General features: G+C 42.9%; 1 protein-coding gene across 2 annotated transcripts; it reads left to right on the top strand.

The window, feature by feature from the left end:
• Positions 1-15,632: 15,632 nt before the first annotated feature.
• Positions 15,633-20,701, top strand: LOC109905293 (cyclin-A2). Of its 2 annotated transcripts, none has more exons than XM_020502587.2 (9): positions 15,633-15,935; positions 16,080-16,343; positions 16,739-16,988; positions 17,113-17,213; positions 17,322-17,545; positions 17,724-17,928; positions 18,010-18,123; positions 18,924-19,057; positions 19,983-20,701. In XM_020502587.2, exons 2-9 carry the CDS (start codon positions 16,128-16,130, stop codon positions 20,032-20,034), a joined length of 1,296 nt encoding a protein of 431 aa, XP_020358176.1. In that variant the 5' UTR covers positions 15,633-15,935; positions 16,080-16,127; the 3' UTR covers positions 20,035-20,701. The 2 variants fall into 2 exon arrangements, with proteins under 2 accessions (XP_020358176.1, XP_020358175.1); XM_020502586.2 differs by having other exon boundaries at positions 15,754-15,975.
• Positions 20,702-21,920: the final 1,219 nt, after the last annotated feature.

Genomic DNA, 21,920 nt, shown 5'->3' with positions numbered 1-21,920 from the left:
ACAGAACGTGACCACCGAGTGCTGAAGCGCGTAGGGTGTAAAAATAGGCTGTCCTCGGTTACAACACTCACTACAGAGTTTCACACTGCCTCTGGAAGCAACTTCAGCACAAGAACTGTTCATCGGAAGCTTCATGAAATGTTTTTTTCATGGCCGAGCAGCCGCACACAAGCCTAAGATCACCATGCGCAATGCCAAGCGTCGGCTGGAGTGGTGTAAAGCTCGCCGCCATTAGACTCTGGAGGAGTGGAAACGCGTTCTCTGGAGTGATGAATCATGCTTCATCTTCTGGCAGTCCAACGGATGAATCTGGGTTTGGCAGATGCCAGGAGAATCCTACTTGCCTGAATACATAGTGCCAACTGTAAAGTTTAGTGGAGGAGGAATAATGGTCTGGGGCTGTCATGTAGTGTATTTAACTCCTGTCCCTGCAGCGGTGAAGCGTCGCTTACCTCTGTTTAAAGATTTACTTAGCTCCAGAGGCTAACAAGGGGGCATGGTGTTTCTGAATAAACAGCGCCGCTTATCAGGATTCTTGAGAGGGACAGGTGGATGTATTTCGATGAGCCAGTTGCGGCAACAAGGCTGTTTGGCTCGGGGCACTCCTCCCCAAGCATTTCAAATTAAATTAAAATCAACTCAAAGTTTATTGGTCACGTACACGTGATTAGCAGATGTTATTGCGGGTGTAGTGAAATGCTTGTGCTCTGACAGTGCAGTAATATCTAACAAGTAATATCTTACAAATTACACAACATATCCCCAATACACACAAATCTAAGTAGGAATGATTTAAGACTATATACATATGGATGAGCGATGTCAGAGCGGAACGGACTAAGATACATTAGAATAGTATAGAAAAATCAGTATATTAACTCAGCAAAAAAAGAAACGTCCCTTTTTCAGGACCCTGTCTTTCAAAGATAATTGGTAAAAATCCATATAACTTCACAGATCTTCATTGTAAAGGATTTAAACACTGTTTCCCATGCTTGTTCAATGAACCGTGAACAATTAATGAACATGCACCTTTGGAACAGTCCTTAAGACACTAACAGCTGAGGCAATTAAGGTCATAGTTATGAAAACGTAATACACTAAAGAGGCCTTTCTATTGACACCAAAAGAAAGATGGCCAGGGTCCCTGCTCATCTGCGTGAACGTGCCTTAGGCATGCTGCAAGGAGGCATGAGGACTGCTGATGTGGTCAGGGCAATAAATTGCAATGTCCGTACTGTGAGACGCCTAAGACAGCGTTACAGGGAGACAGGACGGTCAGCTAATCGTTCTTGCAGTGGCAGACCACGTGTAACAACACCTGCACAGGATCGGTACATCTGAACATTACACCTGCGGGACAGGTACAGGATGGCAACAACAACTCCCCGAGTTATACCAGGAACACACAATCCCTCCATCAGTGTTCAGACTGTCCGCAATAGACTGGGAGAGGCTGGACTGAGGGCTTGTAGGCCTGTTGTAAGGCCAGACATCACTGACAACAACGTCACCTATGGGCACAAACCCACCGTTACTGGACCAGACAGGACTGGCAAAAAGTGCTCTTCTCTGAAGAGTCGTGGTTTTGTCTTGTGCTCTGACAGTGCAGTAATATCTAACAAGTAGGAGTGATGGTCGGATTTGCGTTTATAGTCGAAGGAATGAGCGTTACACCGAGGCCTGTACTCTGGAGCGGGATCGATTTGGAGGTGGAGGGTCCGTCATGGTCTGGGGCGGTGTGTCACAGCATCATCGGACTGAGTTTGTTGTCATTGCAGGCAATCTCAATGCTGTGCGTTACAAGGAAGACGTCCTCCTCCCCTATGTGGTACCCTTCCTGCAGGCTCATCCTGACATGACCCTCCAGCCTGACAATGCCACCAGCCATACTGCTCGTTCTGTGCACGTCTGGGATCTGTTGGATCGGAGGGTGAGGGCTAGGGCCATTCCCCCCAGAAATGTCTGGGAACTTGCAGGTGCCTTGGTGGAAGAGTGGGGTTACATCTCATATCAAGAACTGGCAGATCTGGTCCATGAGGAGGAGATGCACTGCAGTACTTAATGCAGCTGGTGGCCACAGCAGATACTGACTGTTACTTTTGATTTTGACCCCCCCTTTGTTCAGGGACACATTATTCAATTTCTGTTAGTCACATGTCTGTGGAACTTGTTAAATTTATGTCCCAGTTGTTGAATCGTGTTATGTTCATACAAATATTTACACATGTTAAGTTTGCTGAAAATGAAACGCAGTTGACAGTGAGAGTACGTTTCTTTTTTTGCTGAGTTTACATATGAGATGAGTAATGCAAGATATGTAAGCTTTACTAATGGAATGAGACACAGTAGAATAGTATAGAAAACAGTATATACATATGAGATGAGCAATGCCAGATATGTAAACATTAAGTGACTAAGATACCGTAGAATAGTATAGAATACAGTATGACATGAGTAATGCCAGATATGTTAACATTATTAAAGTGACAAGTGTTCCATTCCTTAAAGTGGCCAATGATTCCTAGTCTATGCCTATAGGCAGCAGCCTCTAATGTGCTAGTGATGGCTGTTTAACTGTCTGATGGCCTTGAGATATAAGCTGTTTTTCACTCTCGGCCCCAGCTTTGATACACCTGTACTGACCTCGCCTTCTAGATGATAGCGGGGTGAACAGGCAGTATCTCAGGTCCATTTCAGTTTGTCAGTAATGTGTACGCCAAGGAACTTGAAGCTATCAAATCAAATGTATTTATATAGCCCTTCGTACATCAGCTGATATCTCAAAGTGCTGTACAGAAACCCAGCCTAAAACCCCCCAAAAAACAAAACCCCTTTCCACCTTCTCCACTGCGGTCCCGTCGATGTGGATAGGGGCGTGCTCCCTCTGCTGTTTCCTGAAGCCCACGATCAGCTCCTTTGTTTTGTTGACGTTGAGGGAGAGATTATTTTCCTGGCACTACTCTCCCAGGTCCCTCACCTCTTCCCTGTAGGTTGTCTCATCATTGTTGGTAATCAGGCCTACTACTTTTGTGTCGTCTGAAAACTTGATGAGTGGCCACGCAGTCATGGGTCAACGGGGAGTACAGGAGGGGGCTGAGCACGCACCCCCCTTGTGGGGGCCCAGTGATGAGGATCAGCGGAGTGATCCTTTCCTACCTTCACCACCTAGGGGCGGCCCGTCAGGAAGTCCAGGACCCAGTTGCACAGGGCGGGGTTCAGACCCAGGGCCTTGAGCTTAATGATGAATTTGGAGGGTACTATGGTGTTGAATGCTGAGCTATTGTCAATAAACAACATTCTTACATAGGTATTCCTCTTGTCCAGATGGGATAGGGCAGTGTGCAGAGTGATGGTATTTACATCGTCTGTGGATCTTTTGGGGCGGTAAGCAAATTGAAGTGGGCCTCAGTTACCTTTGCCTTCTTGGGTACAGGAACAATGGTGGCCATCTTGAAGCATGTGGGGACAGCAGACTGGGATAGGGAGAGATTGAATATGCCCGTAAACACACCAGCCAGCTGGTCTGCGCATGCTCTGAGGAAGCAGCTAGGGATGCCGTCTGGACCGGCAGCCCTGCAAGGGTTAACATGTTTAACTCACGTCGGCCACAAAGAAGGAGAGCCCACAGTCCTTGGTAGTGAGCCGCGTCGGAGGCACTGTGTTACCCTCAAAGCGTTTGAAAAATGTGTTTAGCCTGTCCGGAAGCAATACGCCGGTCTCGGCGACGTGGCTGGTTTTCCTTTTGTAGTCCGTGATTGTCTGTAGGCCCTGCCACATATGTCTTGTGTCTGAGCCGTTGGATTGCGACTCCACTTTATCTCTATACTGACGTTTAGCTTGTTTGATTGCATTGCGGAGATAATAACTACACTGTTTATATTCTGCCATATTACCAGTCGCCTTGCCATTGTTAAATGTGGTGGTTCGAGCTTTCAGTTTCACACGAATGCTACCATCTATCCACGGTTTCTGGTTAGGGTAGGTTTTAATAGTCACAGTGGGTACCACATCTCCTATATACTTCCTTATGAACTCAGTCACCGTATCCGTGTATGCGTCTAGATTATTTTCGCATGCTACCCGGAACAGTAGAAAAGTTCATATGTTGGTAGAATTCCAGCCTAGTCCTCAGGTTTGCTTTGTTAAAATCCCCAGCTACAATAAATGCTGGATATGGATATGTGGTTTCCAGTTTGCATAAAGTCAAGTGAAGTTCTTTGAGGGCCGTCAAGTTTTTGCTTGAGGTGGGATGTAAACGGCTGTGGCGATGACTTTGGAGAATTCTGTTGTGAGATAATATGGTCGGCATTTAATTGTGAGGTATTCTAGATCGGGTGAACATAATGCATTGAGGTTGTGTGTTTTCCTAGAATTACACCATGAGTCGTTAATCAGAATACACAGTTCCTTCCCCATGTTCAGATTGTCAAGAGTGGTGAATATGAAAACAAATGATCACAGTCTTCAGGGTGGCGCTCTGTCCCTTTAGGAGATAATGTATGTGAGACTGGCAGGGTGCCACGTCCAGTGATGGGCATGTGCAATTTCACCATGGATGGTGATGAGGTCCGTGACGAGGGAATACGGTCTGCAGTTCGCTATGCACCGTCCTCCTTTTCATGGCTTATTTGAGAGAGGAGATTTACTCTCTCTTTCAAAAGCAGACAGTTCGGGCGTTCCCCGTGTCAGAAGTATGGAGGGGTTGGTACAGACAGTACTTCTTAGTTCCCAAGAGCGATGCATCCCTCCTGGACTTGCGTGTTTTAAACAAGGTTTAAACAAGACTCCTCAAGGTTGAAAGTTCAAAATGCTCACACTTCGCTGGCTATTGCAGTCGGTGCATCCCAGCGATTGATTCATGACCATAGATCTGTAGGATACATATTCATGTGCTATACATCCTCCTCATCTCCCTATCGCCCACACCTTTTCTATGGTGGTGGAGGCGGTGCCAGGGGATCAGGATATTGGCAAGGCTATCTGGACGATTGGCTGGTCGTAGCGGAGTTTAGGGAATAGGTGGAGCTTCACACTGCCATGCTGGTTTCCCATATTCAGTCTCTGGGGTTCCTAGTGAATAACAAAAGTTGTTTGACTCCGGCTCAACACATTCAGTTTCTGGGTCTCGTTCTGGACGGTTCTAAATCATTCATTTTTGACCCAACAGAGAGGTCGCATTCCCACTCTGTCTGGCACGACTTCAGCTGGGGCACTCAGTGCCTTTTTACTTGTGCCTGCAGTTATTTGGTCTGATGGCCTCTATGATAGCTGTGGTGCCTCTGGGACTTCTGTTGATGTGTCTGTTTCAGCACTGGGTGAGAGACTCTCTCAGGCAGGGAAGGACTCTTTCTCTCCTTAACCTGGTCACCATAGCAGCACCCACCTGTAGCACGCGCTCCAGCAGGTATATCTCTCTGGTCACCTTTAAAGTCAATTCCTCCTTTGGCTGCCTCTCTTTCCAGTTCTCTGCTGCCAATGACTGGAACGAACTACAAAAATCTCTGAAACTGGAAACACTTATCTCCCTCACTAGCTTTAAGCACCAGCTGTCAGAGCAGCTCACAGATTACTGCACCTGTACATAGCCCATCTATAATTTAGCCCAAACATCTACCTCTTCCCCTACTGTATTTATTTTGCTCCTTTGCACCCCATTATTTTTATTTCTACTTTGCACATTCTTCCACTGCAAATCTACCATTCCAGTGTTTTACTCGCTATATTGTATTTACTTCACCACCATGGCCTTTTTTTGCCTTTACCTCCCGTATCTCACCTCATTTGCTCACATTATATAGACTTATTCTTCTACTGTATTATTGACTGTATGTTTGTTTTACTCCATGTGTAACTCTGTGTTGTTGTATGTGTCGAACTGCTTTGCTTTATCTTGGCCAGGTCGCAATTGTAAATGAGAACTTGTTCTCAACTTGCCTACCTGGTTAAATAAAGGTGAAATAAAATTCAATTTAAAAAAACATGGTCCGTTATCTGCTCGTATGGGGCAGTGTGCATTACCCGTCGCACAGGGTGACGTATTTTCCCAGATCTCCCAACGTGAGTGCGGATCTTCTTTTCAGTGGGTGTCTATGGAATTGAGACGGCACCCCTCAGTGGTGGCCCAGATATGGCACTGGTTCAGCAAGGCCAACGTAGATCTTACGCATTGCAAGAAAATGTGCATTGTCGCCTGTCCTTCTCAATAAGGGATCTGGGTGATCCATTGGGAACGGATGCTTTGGTGTTTCAGTGGCCTCAGACCCTGCTCTATGTGTTACTCCGGGGGACCTGATTCAGGCCCCCATGTAGAGGGTCCGTCTGGAAGGTTTGTTTTTGATTATGGTGGTTCCCCATTGGCCCAGACAACCCTGGTTCCAGGAGATCATCGGCCAGTTGGGCGGGGTCCCGTGGGGGGGGGTTCCGTGTCGTCGGAATCTATTGTTCCAGGGGCACGGAAAAATTTGCCGCCCACAACCACAGATATGAGATCTGTGGATTTGGCACCTGAAAGGTTGAATTTGATGGCGAGGGGGTTACCCTTGAACGTGATTACGGCTATACAGTCGGTTGTGCGCCCTCTACGAGAGGGTTGTATACATATAAGTGTCACGTGTTGGTTGGTGTCATGTTAAAGGAGTTTATATTTTTTCAGAGCTCTTTTGTGGAAATTATTTTGTTCTTGCAAGAGCTTTTTGAGCAGGGCCTTTCTTTTTCCACATTAAAGTTTTATATGGCAGCCATCTCAGTAGTGTCATGTAGGGATTGATGGCTCTACCCCAGGCTCTCATCCTCTGGTGGTGCGGTTCTGATATGATAGAAATTCATATGATTTATATGTTTAAGGTAATGTTAAGATAATGACAAAAAATATTCCACCCTGAAACCATATAATTGTATGAAATGTATTAGAAATATAACACTATAATCTGATGATGTGTGTAGTTTTAGTCAGAATTAGAACAAGGACCTTTTCCAGCCAAAGATAGGAGTCACAAAAAGCAGAAATATAGATCAAATGAATCACTAACCTTTGATGATCTTCATCAGATGACACTCATAGGACATCATGTTACACAATACATGTATGTTTTGTTCGATAATGTGCATATTTACATCCAAAAATCTCAGTTTATATTGGCGCGTCACGTGCAGTAATGTTTTGATTCCAAAACATCCGGTGATTTTGCAGAAATACTCATAATAAACATCGATAAAAGACACAAGTGTTATTTACAGAATTAAAGATAAACTTCTCCTTAATGCAACCGCTGTGTCAGATTTTAAAAAAACTTTACGGAAAAAACATAATCTGAGAACGGCACTCAGAGCCCAATCCAGCCAGAGAAATATCCGCCATTTTGGAGTCAACAGAAGTTAGAAATAACACTATAAATATTCACTTACCTTTGATGATCTTCATCAGAAGGCACTCCCAGGAATCCCAGTTTGACAATAAATGACTGATTTGTTCCATAAAGTCCATAATTTATGTCCAAATAGCCACTTGTTGTTAGAGTGTTCAGCCCAGTAATCCATCTTCATGAGGCGCGAGCACTTCGTCCAGACAAACTCGAAAAGTTCCGTTACAAGTCGTAGAAACAAGTCAAACGATGTATGGAATCAATCTTTAGGATGTTTTTAACATAAAACATCAATAAGCTTCCAACCGGAGAATTCCTATGTCTGAAGAAAAGCACTGGAACAAGAGCTAACTCTGTCGGGAGCGTGCATCACGAGCCTGAGACACTCTGCCAGACCACTGACTCAAAATGGTCTCATGAGCCCCTCCTTTATAGTAGAATCCTCAAACCAGTTTCTAAAGACGGTTGATATCTAGTGGAAGCCGTAGGTAGTGCAACTTGACTCCATAGACACTGTGTATGCGGTAGGCCAAGCTTTGAAAACTACAAACCTCAGATATCCCACTTCCTGGTTGGATTTTTCTCAGGTTTTCGCCTGCCATATGATTTCTGTTATACTCACAGACATCATTCAAACAGTTTTAGAAACTTCGGAGTGTTTTCTATCCAATACTACTAATAATATTAGCATCTGGGACAGAGTAGGAGGCAGTTCACTCTGGGCACGCTATTCATCCAAAAGTGAAAATGCTGCCTCCTATCCAAAAAGGTTAAACAATCTATCTGTGTAGTGGAAAAACACAGACTGTCTGAGCAAGGCATAGCTTAAGATTTGAACTTGTATGTGTGTGCCTAAGAAAATACAGAGAACAATTAAACTGTTTGACTCGACCTGGCTAGAACTCTGAGAAACTTATGATAGGACAGGGAATACTACTCAAGGTTTCCCTAATCTCGGGGGAATGGAACTGTCGGCTGGGTAGTGATACACAGTGGTGAGAACTCTGGAGAAGGATAACACTCACCTACTGTTCGTGCGTAGGATATCTACTGTTTGTGTTAAAGTATGTGCGTAAGTAAGGAGCAAGGTATAAAATGGATGTCTTTGTACTATGGACTTCTGAGTGCTCTTGTGAATAAACATTTTGACTATTGTAAGCTGGGACTCTTGTCTGTTTCATTCAACCAGAATCTTACAAACTCTGTGTTGCAGACTGAGTAGATTAATTGAAGTTTATGAACCTTGATAACGAAATTCTCATAACAAGTTCCACATTGAATGAGCCTCCGTTTGAACCATTGGAGTCTGTGAACCTGAAGGTCTATCCTACAAGACTACCTTGCTCATGGCCTTGGTGTCAGTATTAGTACACCCTTAATGTTTGGAATTCACGGCTGGCGAATCAAAAGTGAGGTTACGTCCTAAAGCAGTTTTTGCTCCCAAGATTATACCTACAGTGGCAAGAAAAAGTATGTGAACCCTTTGGAATTACCTGGATTTCTGTATAAATTCACAACAATAGACAAACATAGTGTGCTTAAACTAATAACACACAAATTATTGTATTTTCTTGTCTATATTGAATACATCATTTAACCATTCACAGTGTAGGTTGGAAAAAGTATGTGAACCCCTAGACTTCTCCAAAAGCTAATTGGAGTCAGGAGTCAGCTAACCTGGAGTCCAATCAATGAGACGTGATTGGAGATGTTGGTTAGAGCTGCCTTGCCTATAAAAAAACACTCACAAAATTTGAGTTTGCAATTCACAAGAAGCATTGCCTGATGTGAACCATGCCTCGAAGAAAAGAGATCTCAGAAGACCCAAGATTAATAATTGTTGACTTGCATGAAACTGGAGAGGGTTACAAAAGTATCTTGAAAAGCCTTGATGTTCATCAGTCCACGGTAAGACAAATTGTCTATAGATGGAGAAAGTTCAGCACTGCTGCTACTCTCCCTAGGAGTGGCCGTCCTGCAAAGATGACTGCAAGAGCACAGCGCAGAATGCTCAGTGAGATTAAGAAGAATCCTAGAGTGCCAGCTAAAGACTTACAGAAATCTCTGGAACATGCTAACATCTCTGTTGACAAGTCTACGATATGTAAAACATTAAACAAGAATGGTGTTCATGGAAGGACACCCCTGAAGAAGCCACTGCTGTCCAAAGAAAATATTTATGCAGAAATCCAGGTATTTCCAAAGGGTTCACATTCAGTGGCAAGAAAAAGTATGTCTTACAGGCCCCTGGTTTTTGAGCTGTTGCTCTGTCACCTCCTTCGTTTGCTTCCAATGATCATGGAGGTTTCATGGCCTGGGTCCAGTGCACACATTATGCACGGATATGGATAGAACCAAGGATATAGTTGTTTGTGACCAGCTTTTTGTCTGTTTCGCCAAACCAGCTTGGGGGTAGGGCACTTTCTAAGGCGCATCTTTATCATTGGATTTTGGAGGCTATCTCCCTGGCATATGACAGCAAAGGATTAAGTCACAGCAGGTTCCCTGTTGTTTTGTACTTGCGATTCCTTGTGTGAGTGCTGGCATTCCAGACTCCTCAAGTCTTGATGTGAACCTAAGGACTTGGGCCACCGTGGTCGATGTTAGGCAGTATTTTGTCTGGGTACCACAGTTTTGCTGTGGGTTTGAGCCTTGGGCTGCCTTGATGTGCGGCAATGAACAGAATGCGCATTTATCAGGTATTATCACAGTTCCCTGTGGGTTTGAGCCTTGGGCTGCCATGGCACCGCAAAAAATACACATTTACTGCAGGTTTCCTGTGGGTTTTAACCTCAGGCTGCTGTGGTTCATTGACTCTGGTCCGATGCTATGCATCCCGCGTGTGTGCTTTACCAAGTCATGACAGATGTTCTGTTTTGGACATGTGGTTCCTTGTACAAGTTCTGAAATTTCAGGCTTGCAAGGTAAGTATTGTTCTTGGAACCTTGGGGTCTAAGGACTTGGGCTGCAGTGTCAGTGCGCATAGCCAAGTTCCAGCAGATTCTGGTTTCCTATATGGGGCTCTGACAGTTCAGGCTTCTAGGGTAAGTATTTGGGGGTGGCTTTTGTAACGCCTTTTTGGAGCCGGTGGAACCTGGATGTGCTTAGGTTGCCATTGACCTCCTAGTTTGGTACACTCTCAGCCAGCTTGGAGCGTGATTGTACCGTGCCTTCGGAAAGTATTAAGACCCCCTTATTCTAAAATCGATTAAAAAAAATTTTTCTTCTCAGCAATCTACACACAATACCCAATAAAGACAAAGCAAACACAGGTTTAGATTTTATTGCAAATGTATAAAAAATGTAAAACAGGTTTTCAGAACCTTTGCTATCAGGTGCATCCTTTTTTTATTGATCATCCTGGAGATGTTTCTACAACTTTATTGGAGTGCACCTGTGGTCAATTCAATTGATTGGACATGATTTGGAAAGGCACACACCTGTCTATATAAGGTTGGCAGTGCATGTCAGAGCAAAAACCAAGCTATGAGGTCGAAGGAATTGTCCATAGAGCGCCCCGAGACAGGAATGTGTCGAGGCACAGATCTGGGGAAGGGTACCAAAACATTTCTGCAGCATTGAAGGTCCACAAGAACACAGTGTCCTCCATCATTCTTAAATGGAAGAAGTTTGGAACCACCACGACTCTTCCTAGAGCTGGCTGCCCGGGCAAACTGAGCAATCGGGGGAGAAGGTCTTTGGTCAGGGAGGTGCCCAAGAACTCGGACAGAGCTCCAGAGTTCCTCTGTGGAGATAGGAGAACCAGAAGGACAACCATCTCTGCAGCACTCCATCAATCAGACCTTTATGGTAGTGGCGGCAGGGACTTTGTCAAGCTCATAGTGTCATACCCAATAACACTCGAGGCGCTAATCGCTGCCAAAGGTGCTTCAACAAAGTATTTTTATTTATTTTTATTTCACCTTTATTTAACCAGGTAGGCTAGTTGAGAACACCTTTATTTAACCAGGTAGGCTAGTTGAGAACAAGTTCTCATTTACAACTGCGACCTGGCCAAGATAAAGCATAGCAGTGTGAGCAGACAACAAAGAGTTACACATGGAGTAAACAATTAACAAGTCAATAACACAGTATAAAACAAAGGGGGAGTCTATATACAATGTGTGCAAAAGGCATGAGGTAGGCAAATAATTACAATTTTGCAGATTAACACTGGAGTGATGAATGATCAGATGGTCATGTACAGGTAGAGATATTGGTGTGCAAAAGAGCAGAAAAGTAAATAAATAAAAACAGTATGGGGATGAGGTAGGTGAAAAAGGGTGGGCTATTTACCAATAGACTATGTACAGCTGCAGTGATCGGTTAGCTGCTCAGATAGCTGATGTTTGAAGTTGGTGAGGGAGATAAAAGTCTCCAACTTCAGCGATTTTTGCAATTCGTTCCAGTCACAGGCAGCAGAGTACTGGAACGAAAGGCGGCCAAATGAGGTGTTGGCTTTAGGGATGATCAGTGAGATACACCTGCTGGAGCGCGTGCTACGGATGGGTGTTGCCATCGTGACCAGTGAGCTGAGATAAGGCGGAGCTTTACCTAGCATGGACTTGTAGATGACCTGGAGCCAGTGGGTCTGGCGACGAATATGTAGCGAGGGCCAGCCGACTAGCGCATACAAGTCGCAGTGGTGGGTGGTATAAGGTGCTTTAGTGACAAAACGGATGGCACTGTGATAGACTGCATCCAGTTTGCTGAGTAGAGTGTTGGAAGCCATTTTGTAGATGACATCGCCGAAGTCGAGGATCGGTAGGATAGTCAGTTTTACTAGGGTAAGCTTGGCGGCGTGAGTGAAGGAGGCTTTGTTGCGGATTAGAAAGCCGACTCTTGATTTGATTTTCGATTGGAGATGTTTGATATGAGTCTGGAAGGAGAGTTTGCAGTCTAGCCAGACACCTAGGTACTTATAGACGTCCACATATTCTAGGTCGGAACCATCCAGGGTGGTGATGCTAGTCGGGCATGCGGGTGCAGGCAGCGACCGGTTGAAAAGCATGCATTTGGTTTTACTAGCGTTTAAGAGCAGTTGGAGGCCACGGAAGGAGTGTTGTATGGCATTGAAGCTTGTTTGGAGGTTAGATAGCACAGTGTCCAATGACGGGCCGAAAGTATATAGAATGGTGTCGTCTGCGTAGAGGTGGATCAGGGAGTCGCCCACAGCAAGAGCAACATCATTAAAGTACTGAGTAAAGGTTCTGAATACTTATATAGATGTGATATTTCTGTATTTATTTGTAATACATTTGCAAAAATGTCAACTTTTTGCTTTGTCATTATGGGGTATTGTGTATAAATTAATTATGGGAGGGACAATTTAATCCATTTTAGAATTATGCTGTAACGTAACAACATTTGGAAAAAGTCAAGGGGTCTGAATTCATTCCAAATGCACTGTAGACAGTCTCACATTTGTATTTGTGGCTCTAATTTTCAGATATCAATGACGATTCAGTGGGCCACACACTCAAGATGATTCATCTGACGCTTGAGTATCAGCTGCATTTGGCCAAAAAGTTTCAGCTGATTGACTCATTAAAAGTAAATAGGCCTACCAGTGTTGCAAACTGTGATTTTTTTTTTGTATTACTGAAAGATGTTGAATATTGCAACCCTTGCACACATATCTCTCTCTCTCTCTCTCTCTCTCTCTGTGTGTGTGTGTGTGATCTTCATGTTCACAAGGGGAATGCGGACTTCCTTACTCCTGAATATTGTAACATTCTAGACGAGTCTGCCTATCTGCTAGAGGAATACTAGAAGCAACCAACTCACCTCGAAAGATTTTAGTTACAGTTATTGCTGTAACATTATCGTTTCACTCAAATAAATAAAAAATCTGCCATCACAGTAGACTAGCTTGCCAGGGATCCTACATCTCCTGGGTGCATAATGAATGTGACAACATGGTTATGCAAAACTACAATCACAGTAACATGTATGTTTGTTTCCGTTTCCCCAGGTACGATAACTGACCTCTTCATCGACAAAATTCAAAGGACAGAATGTCAAGACCAAAGGTGTCATTGCTGCTGGAAATTTTTGGATAACTACAATTTGGATTCTTTAATGAATTTCTCCAATGAGGATACAAACTTTGACACTTCATTTGTAATGGCTTGTTGTTTTGTATAGAGTTTATTTTTCAGCTTTGTTTGTTTTTTTGTAAAATCAATTATGTTACATAATATGAATGATTTATATCAATTGTCAACAACATCTGGATGTCTAAAGCCCTATATTCTGTTGGCCTCGCTATATCATCTGTTGCATGTTCTCTTTTATAGGGTTACACATGAAAATATAATTGTTAATGTTTGACAAGTTATATTTCTATTCAAGTATATGTAGGTGTACCGCAGGGGTCGGTGTTGAGATCTATACTATTTATATAAATAATATTGGTCTATCTGTTAAAACTTGTAATATTCATCTGTATGCAGACAACACTGTTATTTATTCCAAAGACCCAACTGTTGAACAGGCTGTTAGAGCTGTAATTGGAAAAAAATTAAGATGGACTACGTGTTTATTCATGGTTGGTTCTCCCATTGATCGGCTTCCCGCCTATAAATATTTGGGCATTTGCATTGACAAAAATGTAATGTTTAAAAAACGTACAGATGAGCTAGTTAAAAAGCTACAATTTAAAGTGGGCTGGCTTATTTTTTAGAAATGGATCTTGCCTCTCACTAAATAGCAGGAAGCAGATTGTACAGTCAACATTCCTGACAGTTCTTGACTATGGTGACAGCATTTACCAGATTGCAGCAGCCACTACTCTTAAACCTTTGGATTCCGTCTATTGGAGCACCATTCGTTTTATCAAAGGTGTTATTTTTAATACTCACCACTGCATCCTGGTTCAAAAGGTTGGCTGGTCCTCAATGTCCAGTAGATCACTTAATTACTGCCTTTTTGTTTACAAAGCTCTACCACATAAGCTTAAAACTTACCAAACTTCGTTGTTAAAGTATAAAAACATTAGATACAAAACTGTTGAGATTTCTCTGGTCTCCCCAGAACTTGGTAAATCAAATCAAATCAAATCAAATCAAATTTATTTATATAGCCCTTCGTACATCAGCTGATATCTCAAAGTGCTGTACAGAAACCCAGCCTAAAACCCCAAACAGCAAGCAATGCAGGTGGAGAAGCACAGTGGCTAGGAAAAACTCCCTAGAAAGGCCAATACCTAGGAAGAAACCTAGAGAGGAACCAGGCTATGTGGGGTGGCCAGTCCTCTTCTGGCTGTGCCGGGTGGAGATTATAACAGAACATGGTCAAGATGTTCAATGTTCATAAATGACCAGCATGGTCGAATAATAATAAGGCAGAACAGTTGAAACTAGAGCAGCAGCACAGTCAGGTGGAAGTTGAAACTGGAGCAGCAGCATGGCCAGGTAGACTGGGGACAGCAAGGAGTCATCATGTCAGGTAGTCCTGGGGCATGGTCCTAGGGCTCAGGTCAGTTGAAACTGGAACAGCAGCATGGCCAGGTGGACTGGGGACAGCAAGGAGTCATCATGTCAGGTAGTCCTGGGGCATGGTCCTAGGGCTCAGGTCCTCCGAGAGAGAGAAAGAAAGAGAGAAGGAGAGAATTAGAGAACGCACACTTAGATTCACACAGGACACCGAATAGGACAGGAGAAGTACTCCAGATATAACAAACTGACCCCAGCCCCCCGACACATAAACTACTGCAGCATAAATACTGGAGGCTGAGACAAATCCACTTTTAGTTATAATGCGCATCATTGCTGGAACCAACTACAAAATACATTACAATTGGATGTTCTGGTCCCCCTCCGCAATTTAAAATATTGATTTGGGAACTTCTTACTGAGGAATGTAACAGTTGTTCTTGAATATTTGTGTTGTGCTGTATTTTAGTTTGTTTTACATTAGTATATCATTTTGATTTGATTTTGTCTTATGAACTGCATATGCAGGCTTTCTTGTGAAAGAGACCCTGGTCTCAATGGTAACTCCCTGTTTAAATAAAGGTTCAAATAAAAAAATATAAAATAGAGTATTTAAATATATCAAATGTTCAATCATTTGTGGTTCATTTGTCATGGGGGTTGTCTACTCTGTATAACATAAGTGAGTGTAACAATACTTTGAGATGCTCTCAGAGAGATCATAATTGTTTATACAATATTATATGAATTACAGTGATAAAAAAATCGGCTTTTGAGTATTCATTTTCAGGTTGTCCCGCCTGACAAAAGCGTACACCGAAATCTCAACGGCTGTGCATTCGCGGCATTCGCGGACACAGGGAATCTGAGTTCTATCAGCCGCCGTAGCTTCGTGACGTACTTTCGCATTCGGCTCTGATTGGCCGTTTCAATGGTCGCGGGCTACTTGAATTGAGAAAAAAAGCAGCATATCTCTAGCTGCATGTTCTGAGAAACAAGGGACTTGGTCTAGTTAGCAGTTATAACATTTTCTCAAACTGTATGGCCAGCTAATGTTGTGTTTTCATGTAGAGGATTTTGTTGCGTCAACGGTCCAGATAGGGTTTCAAATTTGCAGCGCCGACTTTTGCTAACGGTACGTTGCCATCTCAACACGAGACTTGTGCGATAACTAGGTAACCTAGCCTCTAGTTCTAAGCTCATTTGTAAATCCAGTTTATATTTTATTTACCATCAAGGTTCTGTTTAATCTTCTGTGACAAATTGCACGTATCTGCAGTGACTTGTTTGACGTCAGTGAGCCACGAACGGTGGAACATAGGCTAACATGTCAGGATCAACCCAAGGACAAGGAAGCGCAGTTGATGTTCCACTGCCGGAATACCAAAACCAAGAAAATATGCTGTCCGGACTGAGGGGTACATTCAAAAACCGTGTGGACAACCAGGAGAACATTGTCCCAAAAGCGCCACAGAGAACTGTCCTGGGAGCCTTGCAAAACAACAAACGCAGCAAACCTCAAACTCTGCGCGGCACAAAACAGGTTGGTAACTTGCTAACTAGCCACTAGCCAGCCGACACTATATACTTACAGATTTGTAGACTAGCTAGCTAACATAGCAGTAGCATGCAGATTGAGCCTGGTGGCTAGCTAATTTGCTACATTTAGGGAAACACTTTTTAAATGTAAAATTTTCACTACCAAGCAATTTTATTTACACTTTACTGAGTATTTGTGTCTAGAAATGTTGGGCAGGTTTACTTCCAACTAACGTTAGTCCGCCATTTTATGCTGTCAGTCTCCTCTTCTGCTCATTGGAATGGCCTATTTGCATTCTCAAACACAATTCTTGTCCATCAAATGTATTAATTTCACTTTAGAAACCATGAGCATGGAAATAATTGTCTGCTCTTTGAAATGATCTGCCCTCATTTCAGGTGCTATCCTGTGAAAATGAAGTACCCAAAAGTTATGCAGACAAGCTGGGCAGTAAGCAACCAGCTTTCCAGATTCATGTGGATGAGCCTGATAGTGCCTGCTCCAAGAAACAGGTGTCCCTCAAGGCCAAGCCCTCCACAGAGATTCCACCCCTGACACTGAACCCAACAGTTACCCTTCTCAGGCAGCCTCTCTCCTCTCTTGATATACCAGCAACATGTGTATCTAACATGAATGTTAGTTTTGACGGTGAGTGATCCAATCAGACTTTATATATCCCATAACTTAATTACCCTTTTAAAACTCTGAACATGGTGTTTCATATGGATTAGAAAGTCAAACATTTTCCAATTATCTTGATATATCTACACAGATTCTCCCATGGATATGTCGGTTATTGAAGGCGACGAGAAGCCAGTGAACGTGGCAACGGAGTATGCTGCAGAAATACACACTTATCTTAGAGAAATGGAGGTGAGCAAACTTGTGCGTGCAGTCGTTTTTGAGTTGGCGCTCAAATAACTGAACTGTAACTATAGAGTATTGTGGATTCCCTTTTTGTCTTTGGACTCTTGTCCTTAGGTTAAGTCCAGACCAAAAGCGGGCTACATGAAAAAGCAGCCAGACATCACCAACAGCATGCGGGCCATCCTCGTTGACTGGCTGGTGGAGGTTGGAGAGGAGTACAAGCTCCAGAACGAGACGCTGTACCTTGCCGTGAACTACATTGACCGTTTCCTGTCTTCCATGTCAGTCCTGCGGGGGAAGCTGCAGTTGGTCGGGACCGCTGCAATGCTGTTGGCTTCGTAAGTGTTGTAGACTCCTCCACAGCATTATTAAAGGGAGTTTGTGTGTCTCAAATGTGTGCAGAGTGGACTTAGTCTTTGCTGTTTGTTGTGTAGCGCTCAGTTGATGTATTAGGCCTCTGTCCCAAATGAATGGGAAAGATTGGCACCAACATCTGACAAGTTTTCATTAATGCAGGAAATTTGAAGAGATCTATCCCCCGGAGGTCGCAGAGTTTGTTTACATCACGGATGACACTTACACGAAGAAGCAAGTGTTGCGAATGGAGCATCTGGTGCTGAAAGTGCTCTCCTTTGATCTTGCCTCTCCCACCATCAACCAGTTTCTCACGCAGTACTTTCTCACCCAGCCAGTCAGCAGCCAGGTGGAGAGCTTGTCAATGGTGAGCAGAGCACACATTGTGGTTTTCACATCTGGAAATTTAAGTTGAAATTGTTGTTTTATTATTCTATGTTTGTCTTAGTTCCTAGGGGAGCTCAGTCTAGTTGACTCGGACCCATTCCTGAAATACTTCCCTTCTCAGACTTCTGCTGCCGCTTTAGTTTTGGCAAATCACACAGTAACAGGAGGCTCATGGGTAAGTTTGCAATGCCACAGTAAGTGTTCCAACAGGGTAGGAGTTTCCTTGGCCTTCTGGTTTGGCCACCATGCCCCCATTCAAAATAGGACAACATGTAGTGTCTTAACAGGTCTTGGCCGCAATGCAGTAGGCCAGGATTTAGTAGCTAGTGCTAACAGGAAATCCCTCCCTGCAGTAACTGCCACGGGCACTTGCTAGCTTTTGAAGAAACATTCACACAATTTTAAATCTCCTTTTATATGCAAGGCTTCACAGTAATAATCAGGCCTTTTTTTGTCTCCCTTGCGACCAAGGTGTCATTGGTGGGCCAATGATTCTTTGGCCAATTTGGTGTCACTGAAGGTTAAGTGCCCTTGTTCTATACCCTGACTTGGCACATACAAAACATTGTTTCCAACTGTCAGTAAAGTCAGTGCTATATTAAGTCTGTTTTTTTCAAAGTTAATTGTTTGATAGGTAGGCGATACCCTAGTTGACAGGTTTGCTTACTCACAACATAGGAATACACCATCTCTAATCCCCCCCCCTGCTGCCCATGTGTTTATGATCCTCGGCCTCCTCTCTGACACGCAGTCTCTTGCTTGTATTTGAATTTTAACAGTTAAACCTACATTTTTCCTTATACTGCTGTAGTGTGAGATTGTCTTACCCTGAAGAGACTGCTAGCCTGTGTGGAATGAAAGTTTGCAATTGATTCTCCCAAACTCAAATGATGACTTGTCTTTGCAAATACATCTAAAACAAATACATTTGCAGTGCCATTTTTTTTATTCCTTTTTCCTGACTTTTTTTATTAGTCAAAGTCTCTGGCAGAGGTGACTGGCTACTCTTTAGAAGACCTGATGCCTTGCATAGAGGATCTGCACCAAATGTATCTCAACACTGCTACGCATGCACAGCAGTCGGTACGGGAGAAGTACAAGGGTGCAAAGTAAGTGATTTCAAAATTCTTATCTGAAAGTTGTTCATGACTCACTAGTGGTCACCGTAATCCACTGTATATACCAACTTTGGCATATTTTGCTAATGTTAACAACCAATTAGTATCTCATTCATTTGATGCTAATCTATACTGACCAAAAATATAAACGCAACAATTAAGACTTTACTGAGTTACAGTTCATATAAGGAAATCAGTCAATTGAAATAAATGTAGTCCGTAATGTATGTCTTTCACATGACTGGGCAGGGGTGCAACGATGCCACCCATTGGGAAGCTAGGCCCAACCAATCAGATTTAGTTTTCCCATCAAATAGTTTATCAGACAAATACTCATCAGCAGTCTTGGTGGCTGGTCTCAGATGATCCCCCAGGTGAAGAAGTTGGATGTGGAGGTTCTGGGCTGGTGTAGTTACGTGGTCTGCAGTTGTGAGGCCTATTGGCTGTACTGCCAAAATCTCAAATTATGTTGGTGATTTACAATAGAAAAATTAACATTCACTCTGGTGGACAACGCTGTAGTCAGCATGCCAATTGCACCCTCCCTCAACATGAGACATTTGTGGCATTGTTTTGTGACAACTGTACATTTGTCACCTTTTTGTTCCAGCACTGTCTAATGATCATGCTGTTTAATCAGCCTCTTGATATGCCCCACCTGTCAGGTGGATGGATTATCTTGGCAAATGAGATTTGAGAAGTATTTTTGCGTCTAGAACATTTCTGGGCTCTTTCAGCTCATGAAACATGGGACAAACAATACACATGTTGTGTTTAATATTTTTGTTCAGTATAAAATGTCCAGTAAGCTTACGCGCTTGGTAACCACTTAATATGTTAATTTGACAGATTTCTATTAGATTGAACATGACTGATTAGTGTTTTTTCTACCATTATTGTGTTTCTCCTTGTCCAGGTACCAAGAGGTCTCTCTCATCGAGCCCCCAGAGAAGTTGTCATTGAATTGATTTCTTTCCTTTGCTCACCAACGCTGAGAACTGGTTTAATCTTCTTTTTTTTATGCACATTTTAATAATCTTTTTTACATGACATCTTGCCAAAATGTCTAACTGAACCATGGCGGCAATCTTTTGCAGCTTTGGGCACAATTTAGTGATCTTATTTTTATATGTACAATCCTGTAGGATTGTCTTTTATGCTTGATGCAACCCTGAGCTTTAATGTAGTTAATCAAGCAATGTCATCTGTCGGTCACTTCTCACTAGACAAATGTGTTCAGTGGTTTTTAACTGTTAGAAAGCTGTACAGATGCATCTTTCAGTCTGCATTCTTGTAATAAAAAGTCAGCTTATTTTTCCCTCTCAAACACATGCTTGTGAATATTTCCTGACATCTTTCCCGGACTAGCTGTCTTGGTTTTCTGATAACTTGATATTTTATATGGGCTGTGTGGATTTTTTTTTTATAGCACATTCTGTTCAATGGTATTCTAGCCAAAGTTGGACACTGAAGTCTAGTTTGGTTCAACATTCCGCAGAACGGTGCCTTATTTTAATTGTACTTTTTTTTAACCACTTGCCTCATTCAAAGGGGTCTGGTTGGGAGTTCACTTGTTATCAATCAAGGCATCTGTGCTGTAAAATATCTTGTAAATAAATTCCATTCCTTCCAAGACCCTCTTACTCCTTCCCTTCTATTTAAATTGTTTTATTTCATGCATGTTGGAGCTCTGCCTAAGATTTTCACTCTACTCTGCAATCACACCGGCAACGCTCTGACTGTTACATTGCAGGTGTCTTCATACAGTTGAGCTATGGAATAATTTCGATTGTAAAATGGTAATTGTCCATTTGGTCTGATTTTCACATTGCCAAATGCCTAAACAAACTTAATACAAGTTTGGAAAATCTCAAATTAAATCAGTCTTATCAAGAAGCTGAACTTGTGTCCAATACTTATTGGTCTTCCAACATGTGGGAGGAAATGTGCGATAGCAGCTCTAACTGCACCGTGAATGGGCTGTATTCAGTGGCCTATAGAGTACCACATTATCAGTCATAAAACCTTGCAGTCAAACAAGATATTGGTTCCAATTGTTTTTCCACCATTTTTCCCTTAGAGCCCTTGAAGTTTTTCTAAAATCCCCTGTTTCATGTAGGTTTACCCTGGTGTGATAACAGTAATGTGACGTGTCAATATATTCACTTGCAATCCCCGCTCCTCCCCAAAATGCTAATGTGGCTACAAAAAAAACTACAAACACCATGATCTGGACGAGACAGCTGAATTGAGTCAAATGTAGACCTTCGGATTAACTTTAAAATTGATTACATTAGGTTCAGTTCCTTTGAACTATCTTGTGCAAATTTATTCAACCTTAGGGAAGGTGTCCACTAGATTTCTAGTCGCTCATATCTATTGATGTTCAATTTGCATCTTAGAGTCTGGGTGAATAGACAAGGTGACTTAGCAAAATATATTTTTTGTTCAGAGTTAATCAATTTGTCACGAGCTGACCATAATGCTTATTTGCAAGCCCTTAACCAAAAATGCAGGTTAATTTAATAAAGGACTAAATACTGAGGCTATATACAGGAGAGTACTGTCAATGTGTGGGGGAACTGACTGCGGTATTGTAGAGACGTGACTGCAAGGATAAAGTATAGCAGCAGTGTAAAATGGGAGGGGGGACAATGCTAACCGTCTGGGTAGCCATTTGATTTGCTGTTCAGGAGTCTCATGGCTTGAGGGTAGAAGCCTTTTGGACCTAGACTTGGTGCCCCAGTACCGCTTGCTGTCTCCTGAGGGGAAATAGGTGTTGTGGTGCCCTCTTCACAACTGTCTTGGTGTGTTTGGACCATGATAGTTTGGATGCCAAGGAACTTGAAATTCT

Source organism: Oncorhynchus kisutch, linkage group LG15, assembly GCF_002021735.2.
Source record: "Oncorhynchus kisutch isolate 150728-3 linkage group LG15, Okis_V2, whole genome shotgun sequence".
Classification (NCBI taxonomy): Eukaryota; Metazoa; Chordata; class Actinopteri; order Salmoniformes; family Salmonidae; genus Oncorhynchus; species Oncorhynchus kisutch.
The sequence above is the reverse complement of the archived record's forward strand: the minus strand, read 5'-3'. Positions and strand labels throughout refer to the sequence as shown.